This window comes from Meriones unguiculatus, chromosome 18 (genome assembly GCF_030254825.1).
Source record: "Meriones unguiculatus strain TT.TT164.6M chromosome 18, Bangor_MerUng_6.1, whole genome shotgun sequence".
NCBI classification, from domain to species: domain Eukaryota; kingdom Metazoa; phylum Chordata; class Mammalia; order Rodentia; family Muridae; genus Meriones; species Meriones unguiculatus.
The window spans coordinates 35,591,771-35,607,204 of NC_083365.1; the positions used below are offsets into that span (position 1 = coordinate 35,591,771).

At 38.5% G+C, this 15,434-nt stretch overlaps 2 protein-coding genes across 5 annotated transcripts in view; one reads left to right on the forward strand and one right to left on the reverse strand.

The window, feature by feature from the left end:
• Nucleotides 1-15,113, forward strand: part of Dnajc24 (DnaJ heat shock protein family (Hsp40) member C24) — a 60,658-nt gene extending 45,545 nt beyond the window's left edge. For both annotated transcript variants that reach the window (XM_021656857.2, XM_021656859.2), the window contains exons 5-6: nucleotides 403-5,750; nucleotides 12,498-15,113. In XM_021656857.2, the coding sequence (XP_021512532.1) occupies nucleotides 403-533 (131 nt within the window). In that variant the 3' untranslated portion in view covers nucleotides 534-5,750; nucleotides 12,498-15,113. The remainder of the gene's footprint in view (nucleotides 1-402; nucleotides 5,751-12,497) is intronic.
• Immp1l (inner mitochondrial membrane peptidase subunit 1) overlaps nucleotides 1,856-15,434 on the reverse strand; it is a 62,142-nt gene continuing 48,563 nt past the window's right edge. For all 3 annotated transcript variants that reach the window (XM_060371750.1, XM_060371751.1, XM_060371749.1), the window contains 2 exons: nucleotides 2,948-3,058; nucleotides 1,856-2,028 (listed from right to left, as the gene is read on the reverse strand). In XM_060371750.1, coding sequence (XP_060227733.1) covers nucleotides 1,960-2,028; nucleotides 2,948-3,058 — 180 coding nt within the window. In that variant the 3' untranslated portion in view covers nucleotides 1,856-1,959. The remainder of the gene's footprint in view (nucleotides 2,029-2,947; nucleotides 3,059-15,434) is intronic.

A 15,434-nucleotide genomic window follows, 5' to 3' on the forward strand; every position in this document is an offset into this window, starting at 1 on the left:
GTGTTTCCCTAGGAGAAACACGAGTAAATTCCATTTTCCCTTATCCTCACTGTAACATCTTAAATGTAATGCTGAGAAGACTATAGAATTTTCAGGGTTCTTAAGAAAACAAAATTCCAAGTAAATTTCCTAGCTTACTCTGAGCGTCCTTTGCTGCAGCCCTATCCATGAATACAGAACAGAGTCAGCACCCCAGTCCATCACCACTCCAGACAGTGGCTCTGCAGTGGGTAATAAGTTTTAGCAGCACTGTTCCAATGCATGAGAATTTTTCCAGCTCTCCTTTAAACTCATTTCTTTGTTTCGTTGTACAGTTTCTCTGGAACATGTTCTGTATTTTGAATGGTTTTAACAAAGTAGGTGACTGTAAACATTTGAGGAATTACTTTGTTTCCTTTGTAGATGATGAGTCTTTTTCTCTGAGCTGTCGATGTGGGGGAAAGTACACTGTCTACAAGGATGAAGCAGAAGAAGTGAGCCTCATTTCCTGTAATACGTGCTCACTGATGGTGGAACTCCTTCATGAGAGCTGACTGCGCTCCTGGGATCCTTTACCTGCAGTCAGCATGGGCACAGATGCTTTCTTGTGGTTAGCTGTATAATTTGCAAAGATAAGATCAGATCTTCAAGCAAAGACCACTTCAGAGTAACAAATTAATTCAGTTGTTTATATGTACCTGAAATGTATAATTACAGGATATCACAAAAAGGATTATAATTATATTTTTTCATTTTTTATCTGACAACTTTTGCTTTCTCTGTGGTAAATACGTATTTTTTTAAAATACAAATTTCTTTTAAAAAATCAGTTAAGAGCATTCTTTATAATTACTAAGAGTTTTGTTTGTTTTACTCATTAACGCGTGCGTGCGTGCGTATGTGTGTGTGTGTGTGTGTGTGTGTGTGTGTGTGTAAGAAGGGTAGAGGACAATCTGTGAGTCTGCAAGGAGCTGATTCTTCTCTTCTTCCCCCGTGTGGGTCCCAGGGGTCAAATTCGATTTCTCAGGCTTATAGTACCTGCTTGTACCTGCTGAATGATCTTGCTAACCCAAACTATGAAGTTGATGATCTAATACATGATGGTTTTAGTTGCTGAACATATATGCATGTTGTATACCTACTTTAATTTCTCAGGTATTCAAATTTAGATTAGAGTTATTGTCCATAAATTGTGAGCCCAGTTCTTTCCTAAACAAGGCTGAATATGGATCTCTATGAATTTATTTCCAAGCTGATAAAAAGCACCAAGTTTTAGAAAATGTGACTCTTGTCCTGGCTCTATATGTCTAAAGTTTGTCAGCAGCTATCTTAACTTCAGATATAATTTAGGAAAATAACTTTAAAAATACTGAATTAAAAAACAAAACCTGAACTTCAAAGCTGAATTTTATTTCTTACCTCCAAAGAACAAGGAGCCTTTACTTCATTACTGGTGCGGTGAGGGCCTTTTCTAATGAGTGATGACTATATCCTACATGACTTCCCTTTGTATTAACATTCTGTGTAGAGTGTAGATCAGAATTCATTTCATAAACACAAGGGAAGCCTCACAGACTGCTGCTCAAATGCTTCTTTTAGGTCCAACTCTTGGTGTTGTCACAAGAGCATAGACTTGGGTGCTTAGTCTGAGACTCTTGTAAAGGGCTGACGGATGAGGTACACTTGAGACCAGATTGCTTTCATTGTACAGGAACTACATAATTCAAATGTGAGGTAGTCATCTGGATTTCTTCCCCAAGATATTTTGTATCATAAAATTTAGAAGGAAAACTTGTTTTGGGTTAATTTTTATCCAAATACTTTTAGTTAATTGCAGAGTGTGATATTTACTCTTACATCTAATTAAACACATAAATAAAACTGAATAGCAAATAGTTTATTGTTAAGTTCATGGTTTCAATTGCAGTAATAAATTCATTTGAATAGGAGACAATAATCAAATAAAAAAGCAAATGCTTGCTAATCATCAGAAAATCTGTGGGCATTTGGGCTGTCACGCAGAAATCCAAAATCACTGAAAGGCCAAATCTGTAAAATGAAAATACAATTGAAGACAATTAATGCAAATTTTTTTTATCATCATGATGTTCCCCTTTCCTGTTCTCTGTGTTAGATAATGCAGTGCATTCTCTTCATCAGTTATTCTGAAAATAAAATTGTTTATTTAGTCTGGATACCCAAAACTCTATTTGTTTAGTCTATCAATATAAATTTGTTAAGACTTGCCAGTTTCCTTTTACCAACCTAAAATGTTACGCTATCAATCTATGGTACTTGAGACTTTAAGTGCTTGAATATTGGCATCTGTTTAAGTATAAAGAATCCTGATCATTATCCAATTACCCTAGGTATTCATGAGTTTTTCTTCTTATACCCTGTGATAAATGGAAAGCAAGCACCTGTAATCCACATCTCTGATACTAGCATTTGTGAGACCGACAGGAAGGTGGAAACCTGGACTACAGAGTATGACCTTGTCTGAAAATAAAATTATATCAATCAATAATGGAAGAACCAATGAAGATGACAATGTCATCTAAGGCCTGTACATTCACTGCTGCCTTGTCCCTGCCTATGGCTTGCTGTATTTTTCCAAGTAGACTGAGTCGGGCTGCTGTTGGAGAGTGCTTGCTGAAATGCTAGTGTATATGACCATGGCTATAAAAGCCACATGACAGGATTTGTTTTCTGTAAACTTGATGTTTCCCCAGGCTACTACTTTAGTTTAAATTTTGTTATCAAAAAAGTCTCAGTTATTTCCCTTAGGAGAAGGAAGGGGAGGGGATAATGTTTTGTCTGTAGCTCTTAAGTAAAGGTAAAATGTTCATTAAATACAGTCACTGAAATGGTTAAGTCAACCTGGCAGGCCATGGATTTCAAAGTTCAATTTGAGAGACCTACCCCTAACTCAGAAAATAAATCTGGTGTTTTAGGCATTAAACCATACCTTAAAGAAGATCCGTCCTCTTATTAGTCCATATGGTATAGGTCCATAGTACCTGGAATCTGTAGAGTTACGTAAATTATCACCTTCTAACCAAACATGACCTGTTGGCACCTGGAATTAGTAAAGAAAAGCAGGCCCTTTAGAAACAAACAAACAAACAAAAACCTCAACAGGGGACTATCACTAAAAATATGTCCCTTAAACTCTGAACTGTGGTGCATACCTCGAATCCCAACTCAGGAGACTGAAGCAACGGGATCATGAACTTGAAGCTAGCCTGGGCTACACAGAATCTATGTGAAAGAAAAACTTTACTTGGAGATAGAGCATATATCCTAAAGTCTTCCTTATACAGGTTGTAAAAATCTTCTACTTTTACATTCATTTCTTAGTAAATATCAAAGGCTTCCACATTTTAAAAAGATCTCTTTAATATACAGGTCCCAAACATTAATTTGTAGAAACCTCGAACTTAGTTTGTAAGAAATCAAAACTATGGCAGTGCCATTAATTTAATAGACTTCAAAAGAGGTCATTAGGCTGCTGACTGAAAATGTGCCCTCCTGTTGCAATAACAGTATAAGCAGGGCAGCCAGTCAGCAACATCCTGGGGCCAGTTCCAAGGCCAGACCTATTAGAATGCTCATGATGAGCTAAGTGGTAATGGATTGTGACATCAATTACAAATAATCTCATCATTTTATTGCAGTGGGCTTGTCAGAGTTCTAATTAAGACCCTTGTCTTGCCTTTGTACAGGCTATATCGTCATTGCCTTATATGTTGATAATGACCATCAAGAACCAGAAGGACCTATTATAAAACCATCAGTTGCAAATTAATGACAGTGACCTTCTAGTAGATGAAAAGATAAGTCCTGTGTATTAACTGGTAAAAAGTTTTTTAGAAGGCGATACTCTCCAAAAATGCAGTCCTCCAATGAGACACTAATATTCACCCACTAATATCCATTCAATATAAACTTAGAAGGTGCTTTCTCACAGCAATCTGTACACTGCCTTTTTTTGTTTTATTTTACCATTTTTTTGCTATGTAAGAAAAGTTGATTTATTGACCAGACCAAAACAATCTATTGGGAAGATTTCATTATTTTTAGTAGGGCTTAATAAGATAGTATAATTTTAGTTTTATACCTTTTTGTATATTATGAACATTTAAATTTTAAATTAATTCTCATAAGGTTATATTTCTGGGATATCTTGATTAGAGGAACTAGTTTCAGGTCCTAGAGCTGATGACCTCTATTACAACCTATATCGGAACCTGACTGCCAGGAAGCACAGTGTAAGAAAGCAAGTGTATCTGAAGGCAGGCACGGTGAGCACTGCGTGCGGGAGAGCCTCGTGTCCCCTCCACACTCTGAGGATTTACTTTTGGAGAAGATGCAAGATAAAGAGTGCTTGTGTTTAGATTTCTGGTTTTTAAAAATGTGTTTGCTTCTTGGTCCTAGAAAATAGGTGCTATGGATGACTGAGTATGGGACAGCAGTTAGGAGCAAGAACAAGGTGTTTTACAAATAGGGTCCTATGCTAACAGCCTTGAGAGATCTCCACCTAGCTAAGGAGCGATGGCATTTACAATCAACCTTGCTATGGCATTTGCCTGCCCATGCCAAATGCTGAGTGTTTAGAACACTTGTCACTACATATAATGCGAGCCTTTGTGGGGGTTACTGGATTATAACAACATCCAACTTTCATGTCTTTTTGAGACAGGGTCTCATGTAGCCTGGCGTTGAACTCCCAAATTTCCCATTTCCACCTTAAGTTCTGAGATTACAGGCATCATGTCTGATTTTATGTGGTCCTGGGGATTGAACTCAGGCCCTACTGCATTGTAGGCAAGCACTCTATGAACTGAGCTACCTCCCCAGCCTGTTTTGTGTATCTCTTCTTACCGTTTTTATGAAAAACTAAGCAAGTAGATATTAATGCTATGATTTTAATTTTTTGTGTTATTTTTATATTGCCATCATCATTGAATGTTTGCCAATCCAATGTTAAGAAATAGTACTTCTGTATCTTTATTTGTTTTTGACTTAGTTTTAAAAACTGAATTTTACTTGTGTGTGTGTGCACACACAGGCCAAGTTGTGCCTATGGAGGTTGCAGGACAACATGAAAGAATAAATGCTTTTCTTTTTACCTTGGGGATTACAAGACTTGAGCTTAGGTCATTAGGTTAATGCATTTATTCAATGAGCTATCTTTCCTCTGCAAATTTGAGTACAGCCAAATCTCTTTCCATGTATTTAAAAGACAATGTAAGGGCTAGGAATATAGCTTATTGGCAGAGTACTGTCTACGTAGCATATATGAGATCCTTCACTCATTCCCCAGTAACCCATCTCAAAAAAACAAAACAAAAACATACCTACAAAAGCTACTTTGCTATCATTAATGCTACTTTATTGTCTTACTGGTGCTTCCCACTACATGGTTTTGGTTTAACTGGCAGAAGATTATTCTCTACATTTGTTTTCTTACTGTATTCCATTCAGGTCAGCAATGTGTTGCACCTGTTTTGCCTGAAGTGGTCCTCATGATCCCAACTTTCCTATCTCCAACTGATTCTTACGTAATATACTATAGACCCGTCTTTATCATATGAGTGAGACATGATCCCTCACATCCTATATTTCTTATGTTACACATGATTATAGATTTATACATCAAATATTTACCTTTTAGCTTATGCTGCTTCTTATTTTCCTTTACTTTATAAACATGAGTTCAAATTTGGATTGCACCTCAACCAAAGTGTGGCCTAAAGTATTTGCTGGAGGTAAGTACTTGGAACTCAATATTCTATTCAAGCAGAATGACCTACTTTTGTCATAGTTATGGTATGGTTCTTTGGAAACAGACAAAGAAAATGAAGTATATGGGGTAATAAACTTCACAATTACAAAAACAATCTTTTAAAAGAAATCCAGAAGGCTGGAGATGTTGCTCAGAGGTTAAGAGCACTGGCTGCTCTGGCAGAGAACCCAGCTTTGATTCCTAGCACCTGTGCAGCTGCTTATAGCCATCTGTAACTCCAGACCCGGGAGATCCAATGCCTTCGCCTGGCCTCCTTGTGTATCAGACATGCACACAGTACATAGACATACATGCAGGAAAAACACTCATATACAAAAGACTAGAGAAAAATTAATTCAAAAAGAAAAAGAAAACTCAGAACATATCTCCAGGAGCCTTTGGAAGGATGTGACCTGAGCTCACAAGAGGTAGCATAAAAGAGGAATAAGAAAAAAAAAAAAAAACTGCCTATTTTATTTCATGTGATCTTTAGAACACCTTGTTAAAAAATTTCTGGTGTTATTTAAAAAAAAAGTCGGTTTGTGTATGTGATGTATTAGTTCCTCGTGGTGACTCTCACATATGCCACTGCACATGTATCTACTTATAGTAAAGGAATAGTCTATTTCTCTTAGACTTGGTGCTTCATATAACACAGACAACCTACTGCCTATGTTCTCTTTTAATCCAAGAGAATCTCTTGTAACAGGAAATTCTTTTCTTAAGTATGAATTTTCCCTTGATACACTTATGTTTGCAGAATATGTACAATTATATTTTTACATATCCATCCTTCCTCCCTACTCCTGTTATCCCTCCCCTACACATTACTCTTCTCCCTTTTACTTTCATGTCAAACATATGTTTATGCACATATATGTGTATCACATGAAAGCACATACAGAGTTTTGTATGTATAAATTCTTTAATTCTAGGACTACAAATAAGAGAAAAAATTCAATGTTTGTCTTCCTGTGTCAGACTTCTCTCACTTAGTATGGTCATTTCCACTTGCACTCATTTCCCAGCAAATAACAAACTCATTCTTCTCTGTACCTGACTATAACTATTACGGATGTACACCACACTCTTATACATGCACCTCTTGACAGATGGAGAGGCTTATTCTCTAATACTTTCCAAATTTTAGGTCTTACATAAGAACTTTAATCATTTTGGACTGATTTTTGTACAAGGTGATGGGGTAATCTAGCTTTGTTCTTTTGCCAGTGGCTACCCAGTTTTCTTAATATTTTTTATATTAATTATGTTTATTCACTTTGTATCCCAGCTGTAGCCTCCTCCCTCATTCCTTCCCAATTTCACCTTCCCTCCCTCATCTCTGCCCATGCCCTTCTCCAAGTCCACTGATAGAGGAGGTCCTCCTCCCCTTCCATCTGGCCATAGCCTATCAGGTCTCATCAGGTTGGCTGCGTTGTCTTCCTCTGTGGTCTGGCAAGGCTGTGCCCCCCTCAGGGGTAGATAATCAAAGAGCCAGCCACTGAATTCATGTCTGAGATAGTCCCTGTTCCCCTTACTAGGGTACCAACTTGGACACTGAACTTCCATGGGATTATATCCATACAGGGGTTCTAGGTTATTACCATGAATGGTCCTTGGTTGCAGTACCAGTCTCAGACAAGACCCCATGTGCCCAGATTTTTGGGTTCTGTTGCTCTCCTTGTGGAGCTCCTGTCCCCTCTAGGTTTTACAATTTTCCCGTTCTTTCATGAGATTCCCCGTACTCTGCCCAAAGTTTGGTTATGAGCCTCAGCATCTGCTTTGATACACTTCTGGGTAGTCTTTCAGAGGCCCTCTATGGTAGGCTCCTGTCTTGTTCCTTGTTTTCTCCCTCTTTGGATGTCCATCCCGTTTGCCTTTCTGAAATTAGGGAAACAACATCTTTCACAATAGCCATTAATAACAAAGTACCTTGGTGTGACTCTAACCTGTTCAAAAAAACCTTCAAGTCTCCAAAGATAGAAGTAGAAGAAGATATCAGAAGATGGAAAGATCTCTCATGCTCATGGATAGGTAGGATTAACAGTGAAATGGTCATTCTGCCAAAAGCAACCTTTGGATCCAATGCAATTCCCATCAAAATACCAACACAATTCTTTACAGACCTTGAAAGAACAATTCTCAATTTCATATGGAAAAACAAAAAACGCAGAATTGCCAAAACGATCCTGTACAACAACAGCTCGACTGGAGGTATCTTCATCCCTAATCTCAAGTTGTACTATACAGATCAATAGTAATAAAAACTGCATGTTACTGGCATAGAAACAGAATTGTGGAATCAAATAGAAGACCCAGAAATAAACCCACACACCTATGGATACTTGATTTTTGACAAAGAAACCAAAACCTTACAATGTAAAAAAGACAAACATCTTCAACAAATGGTGCTGGTCTACCTGGATGTCTACATGTAGAAAAATGCAAATAGAACCATATTCATCACCCTGCACAAAACTAAAGTCCAAGTGAATTAAAGACCTCAACAAAAAAAAACCAGACACACTAAATCTGTTAGAAGAAAAAGGTGGGAAAGAGCCTAGAACTCATTGGCATCAGAGACAACTTCCTGAACAGAACACCAGCAGCACAGGCTCTAAGATCAACAATCAATAAATGGGACCTCATGAAACTGAAAAGCTTCTGTAAAGCAAAGAACACTATCGTCAGAACAAAATGACAGCCTACAGACTGGGAAAGGATCCTTACCAAGTTCTCTAAACACCATGTTTTGAAATGAATCTTTTTGGCACGTTAGTAAAATAATTAAAATCAGGTGGCTTTAGGAGTACAGATTGGTATTTCTATCTCACTGATTTACATGTCTGTCTTTGAATCAGTATCATTCTGAGTTTGTTAATATGGTTCTGCAATGTAACTTGAAATTGGTGGTGTAATAATTTCCAGCACTGTTCTTTTTGCTCAGGTTTAACTATTGAGGACTTTGTGGTTCTATATGAATTACAAGATTACTTTTTCTATTTGCATAAAGAAGTGGCATTGGAATTTTGATGGAGATTGCTTTGAATACAGCACTCAGCAGGTACAGGCAAGGAGATCATAAGTTCAAGGTCATCCTTGGGTACAGAGTCTGAGGCCATCCTATGCTACAAGAGATTCTGTCTCAAAAGCAAAACAATCAATCAAAAAGATAAGGGCAAATATGTTTACTCTGTTCTTGTCATCTCAAAATTGCCAGTAGTATAAATGCTGGTCAGTAAGCAAAAGCTAGATATATGACATTCATTTTCATAAAAATATGTAACATGATTAAAATACAAAGTACATTAATAAAGAACTAATGGAAAAATTTCTACAATCATCAATGAAAACGTAACTTTCAGCACTGTATGTATAAAACAATAAAGTCCTTATTCTTATACATTACCTAGAAAACAAATATATATATATATACACACACACACAAACAAACATATTTATATATACGTACATACATATATACATACATACATATACACATACATGTGTATCTTAAACCGCTTTACCTTTTTGGTAACACTTGTACTTTTTTTTTCCTGATAGAATATTACTATGTATCCTAGGCTGTCCTTGAACTCAAAATTTCCCTCCTTCAACCTCCAAATTGCTGGAATTATAGGTATGCACCATCCACCCCATGACCACCTTGACTTTGTTAATGTTTTGATTTTGGTTTGGTTTTGTTAAGACAGGGTCTCACTATGTAGGCTTGGCTGGACTAAAATTTACTACTGTAGAACAGGCTGATGCTGGAATCATAAGAGATCTGTTTGATGTTCCGTCCTTGGCACTGGGATCAAAGGTGCCCAGCTGCCTGATACTTTTTTTAAATTACATTTTAATCTTTTATATTAATTACAGTTTATTCTTTTGAATCCCACCTGTAGCCCTTCCTTCATTCCCTCCCAATGCTATCCCCCCCTCCATCATCTCCCCAGCCCCTCTCCAAGTACACTGATAGGGGAGGTCCTCCTCCCCTTCCATCTGACCCTAGCTTATCAGGTCTCATCAGGACTGGCTGCTTTGGTCTTCCTCTGTGGCCTGGGGAGGCTGTTCCCCCTCACAGGGAGGTAATCAAAGAGCCAGCCACTGAGTTCATGTCAGTGACAGTCCCTGTACCCCTTACTAGGGTACCCACTTGGAGAATGAGCTGCCATGGGCTACATCTGAGCAGGGAGGGATTCTAGGTTATCTCCATGAATGGTCCTTGGTTGCAGTATCAGACAAGTCCCTATGTGCCCAGATTTTTGGGTTCTGTTGCTCTCCTTGCGGAGCTCCTGTCCTCTCCAGGTCTCACTATCTCCCCCTTTTTTCATAAGATTGCCTGCACTCTGTCCAAAGTTTGATTATGAGCCTCGGCATCTGCTTTGATACACTGCTGGGTAGAGTCTTTTAGAGGCCCTCTGTGGTAGGCTCCTGTCCTGTTTCCTGTTTTCTCCTTCTTCCAATGCCCATCCCGTTTGTCTGAGTGAGGACTGATCATCTTACCCAGAGTCCTCCTCCTTGCTTAGCTTCTTTAGGTATACAGATTTTCATATGTTTATTCTATATTACATGTTGAATGTCCACTTATGAGTAAGTATATACCATGTGTGTCTTTCTGCTTCTGGGATACCTCGCTCAGGATCATCTTTTCTAATTCCCACCATTTGACTGAAAATTTCATGATTTCCGTGTTTTTAATTGTTGAGTAGTATTCCACTGTGTAAGTATATACCACAATTTCTGTATCCATTCCTCCGTTGAAGGATATCTGGGTTGTTTCCAAGAGCCTGATACTTTTAATGATTTTTAAATGTATGTGCATGTATGTTTCATCTGCATGTTAGAATGTGCACATGCATATGGGTGATCATGAAGACCAAAGTGTGCTTCAGATGCACTGAAGCTGGAGTTACAGACTCTGGTAAGCCCTGAGCCCCAGAGTCTGACACAGTTCAAAAGGGAATGCTGTCTGTAATAATGCGAGGCAGGGACTGCTTAACAGACTTTAAAAAAAAAGCTTTTGGTCTCTGGCACTACACTAAGAGCAGGCTACCCTCCAACCTGTACCGTAAACCTCTGCTGCTTTCAAAAGTGCAAATAGAAATTACAGTTACATTGAACAAGAGAAAGAGTTTACAACTATCCTATACTAACTGTGAACAGGGAAGGATGGCAGAAGGAAATATGTTTTTTGAAAGCCATGACTGCCTTATAACTAGGCCTAGAAAAATATTCTAATAAACAATGTTTCACAAATTCTGAAATCCATTTATTTGTGTTGTTTCCTGTAATCAACGTTTTCCAAGTCAGAAATCTTTTCTTTTGAGACTGTTGTAAATATGCTATGCTTACTTCCTGAGCCATGATAAAAGCTAATCTCAGGGCTGGGAAAAGGATCAAGCCTGCAGTTTGTGGCTATATTCTGAGGTCTGGTTAAGTGCCTCTTTTTTAGTAAAAGCAACAATTGTAATTGCCCCGTAGTCCGCTGTGTTCATTTATCATAGGCAGCTTTGGGAGGGAAGCCACAGGTGGGAAGCCACAGGTGGAACCTTGATTCAAGTGAAATCTTATGACAGCTTAAAGTATCAAATAACACATATACTAAACTGTAACCACTAATTTATTTAAGCAAATAAAAAAATTTGAGTAAAAGGTAAGATATTGATTTTCTAGATGTTCCAAAACAGAACATCCTAAGAAATGGTTGTTTTTTAAGCTAACCCCTTATTTACTACAGCTCTTACACTCCACAAGCAAAGTATAGGTGTGCATTCACTGACTCTATCTACAGCTTACACACAATGTTTTTCTAGTAACTGCATTAAAACGTGAAGGCATGAAGACGAGTGATCCTTTAGGAATTTTGTTTTGCACATTTTTTTTCTCCCTCTAACATAAAGGAAACATACACTTTCTGAAAGCATTCATATTAGGCCGTTTTGTTTCTTTTTTAATTAAATTTTTATTTTTTATATCAATTACAGTTTATTCACTTTGTATCCCAGGTGTAGCCCCTCATTCCCTCCCAATCCCATCCTCCCTCCATCATCTCTTCCTAAGCCCCTCGCCAAGTCCACTGATAGGGAAGGTCCTCCTCCTCTTCCATCTGACCCTAGCCTATCAGGTCTCATCAGGACTGGCTGTTTTGGTCTTCCTCTGTGGCCTGGTAAGGCTGCTCCCCCCTTGGGGGGGGGTGATCAAAGAGCAGGCCAATCAGTTCATGTCAGAGAAAGTCCCTGTTCCCATTACCATGGAACCCACTTGGACACTCAACTGCCATGGGCTACATCTGAGCAGGGATTCTAGGTTATCTCCATGAATGGTCCTTGGTTGGAGTATGAGTCTCAGAAAAGACCCTTAGGCCCAGATTTTTTGGTACTGTTGCTCTCCTTGTGGAGCTCCTGTCCTCTCCAGCTCTTACTATCTCCCTCTTCTTTCATAAGATTCCCTGCACTCTGCCCAAAGTTTGATTATGAGCCTCAGCATCTGCTTTGATACACTGTTGGGTAGAGTCTTTCAGAAGCCCTCTGCGGTAGGCTCCTGTCCTATTCTCTGTTTTCTCCTTCTTCCAGTGTCCATCCCGTTTGTCTTTCTGAGTGAGGATTGATCATCTTACCCAGGGTCCTCTTTCTTGCTTAGCTTCTTCTTAGGTGTACCAATTTTAGTATGTTTGTTCTATATTATATGTCTGGTATCCACTTATACTACATGTGTCTTTCTGCAGCTGGAACACCTTACTCAGGATGATCAAAACAACCCTGAAATTTTACCTTACACCCATCAGAATGGCTAAGATCAAAAACTCAAGTGACAGCACGTGCTGGAGAGGTTGTGGAAAAAGGGGAACCCTCCTCCATTGCTGGTGGGAATGCAAACTTGTACAGCCACTTCGGAGATCAATCTGGCGCTTTCTCAGACAATTAGGAATACTGCTTCCTCAAGATCCATCTATACCACTCCTAGGCATATATCCAAAAGATGCTCAAGTACACAACAAGGACATTTGCTCAACCATGTTTGTAGCAGCTTTATTCATAATAGCCAGAACCTGGAAACAACCCAGATGTCCTTCAACTGAGTTATGGATACAGAAATTGTTGTACATTTACACAATGGATTACCACTCAGCAATTAAAAAGAAGGAAATAATGAAATGTGTAGGCAAATGGTGGGATCTAGAAAAGACCATCCTTCGTTTTGTTTCTTTTTAGCAAAAGGAAATGAGAGTGAAACAGCAAGGGCACTTCAGTTGCAAAAGCATTCCATTTAAAGCAGATATTTTTAAATATCTGTTTTGAATCTAAAGAAACATGTTTAATTCATTGCCTGAAAAAAAAAAAAAACTCCACATAATGAATGCACTCATCATTTAATTTTAACAATATTAGCCATATAATTTTTATGTTACTGTCTTCAAATATCTACACCTTCATGTAACTAAAGTATATTCTGCTGCTTAATTTATGACTTACACATCGAACATTCAGCCATATTAAGGCCTTATATACAAAACCAAAATGATTATTAATAATGCTTTTCCAGCTGGGCAGGGTGGCACCTACCTCTTGGCACATGGGAGAATGGGGTCGGGGGAGCACAGGTTCTAAGCTAGCTCAGGTCCCAAAATGAGTTTCAGGCCACCCTGAACTATAGTAAGGTACTGTCTCAAAAAATAAAAAGTAAACAAAACAAAACAATACTTAATGCAGTACCGGGCACGTTACAGTTAGGAGAACACAGCAATAAGTACTAAATACTGAGATTTTTTTTTTTCCTTTTCGGAAAAAAGTTGACAAGACAGATGCACACTATAGAAAATATACATGCAAATGGGCTTCTCAGTGTAGGTGCTTATTGAGAGTATGGGGTGTGAGACAGCATCTCGCTAGTCCTAGCTGGCCTGGAATTAACTGTGTATATACCAGGCTGTATATAGGTGTATTCTGAGAGAGAGTGTGTATGTTTAGACTCCTGCATTGCCTGTATGTGTTTATATGCACTGCATGTGTGCCTGGTGTACCTGCAGAGGTCAGAAGAGGGGGTGCTGGCTATCCTGGACCTGCAGAGGTCAGAAGAGGGGGTGCTGGCTATCCTGGAACTGCAGAGGTCAGAAGAGGAGGTACTAGCTATTCTGGAACTGGACTTACAGATGATTGTGAACTAAACTGAACTCAGGTCTTCTGAAAGAGCAGCCAGTGCTCTCAACTGCTGAGCCATTTCTACAACTATTCTTGTCACTTCACCTTATTCTTTCCAAAGCCCAAGCTCATTGTAGCATGAATTTATTGTTGTAGATGAATTTTGTCATTCTTTTTAGGCTGCTATTGTTTCCTGAATAAGCATAACTGTTACATGAGAGGATTTAGGTAAGAAACAAATTTATACTGAAATGAAAGCAAAGGCTACCTGTAAGAAAAGAAAACCCATTCTCTTAAAAGTGGAAATGATTAAAAGTCAGTATGTAGGTCGGTTGTACGGACTTTACTTATGCATTGTTTACAAATCATTTTGCATGCTTCTTTTTGATAGACACTCCTACTTGTGTTTATTTATCAAATCTTTCAAATCATTTACAATGAAAGCTTTGTGAATACAAAATTGCAAATTATGGGACTAGATGACATTTGTTGTTGTGTCAGAGTTCTGTTACAGCAGCCCTTGCTAGCTCAAACTGATAATGTCCACCTCAGCTTCCCAATTGCTGGCACGTGCCCATTACAGGTGCATGCCTCCACAACTAGCTCTGGTGCTATTTTAAAATTTTACATGCATATTTTTAATTAATATACCATTTCCCTTTCCTCACCCACCCCCCTCCCAGGTCCCTCCTAATCCCTTTTGAATTGATGGCCTCTTTATTTTTGTTAAACATATACAGATGCACAATATGTAAATACAGCTTCCTGCATTTTTGATATCTGTGTATGTGATTTTAGGGCTGACCACTCTGTACTGGGTAATCAACCAGGGTGTCATCCTTGAGCTAACTCTCCCTCAGAAGTCAGTAGTTGCCTGTAGTTATTTTAGAAACTTGCTATGAGTGTTTCCCCCTTCCATGTTAGCAAGTTTATTGACATTGTCTCTGTCTAGGTTTCTTTTTTGTAACCATTTCCATGAGACATAACCTCATAGCAGAGTTCCTGGTCTTCTGCCTCCTATACTGTTTCTACCTCCTCTTCTTCGATGTTCCCTGAGCCTCAGGGAAAAGGAGTTGTGCTGTAGCTGCATCTGGTGGGACTTGGCTTCCTATGATCCCTTGATTTCTCTATTGTATATGTTTTGCTGTAATGTCTCCATTTGCTGTAAAGAGAAGCTTCTTCAATAAAGAGTGGTAGCTACACTTCTCTGTGTGCATAAGGATAACTTACAGAGTGTAGCTAGGAATGGTCACCTAAGATCCATAACCTCAATAGGCTCAGGCTAGGTTTCTAGTTCTAGGCATGATCCCGCTCCTGTTGAGTGGGCCCTTAAGTCCAATTAGACAGCTGTTGGTTACTGTCAATATATGAATGTCAGGAGACCTTTTTTATGGTAATGTATGAAACAGAATAGATGGCAGTCTTTAAAAATGAACGCTGATGTTACAGGACGGAGAGCAATAAAATACTGTAAAATAAAATAAATCATGAAAATAAACTGGATATCAGCAATTAATATAAAA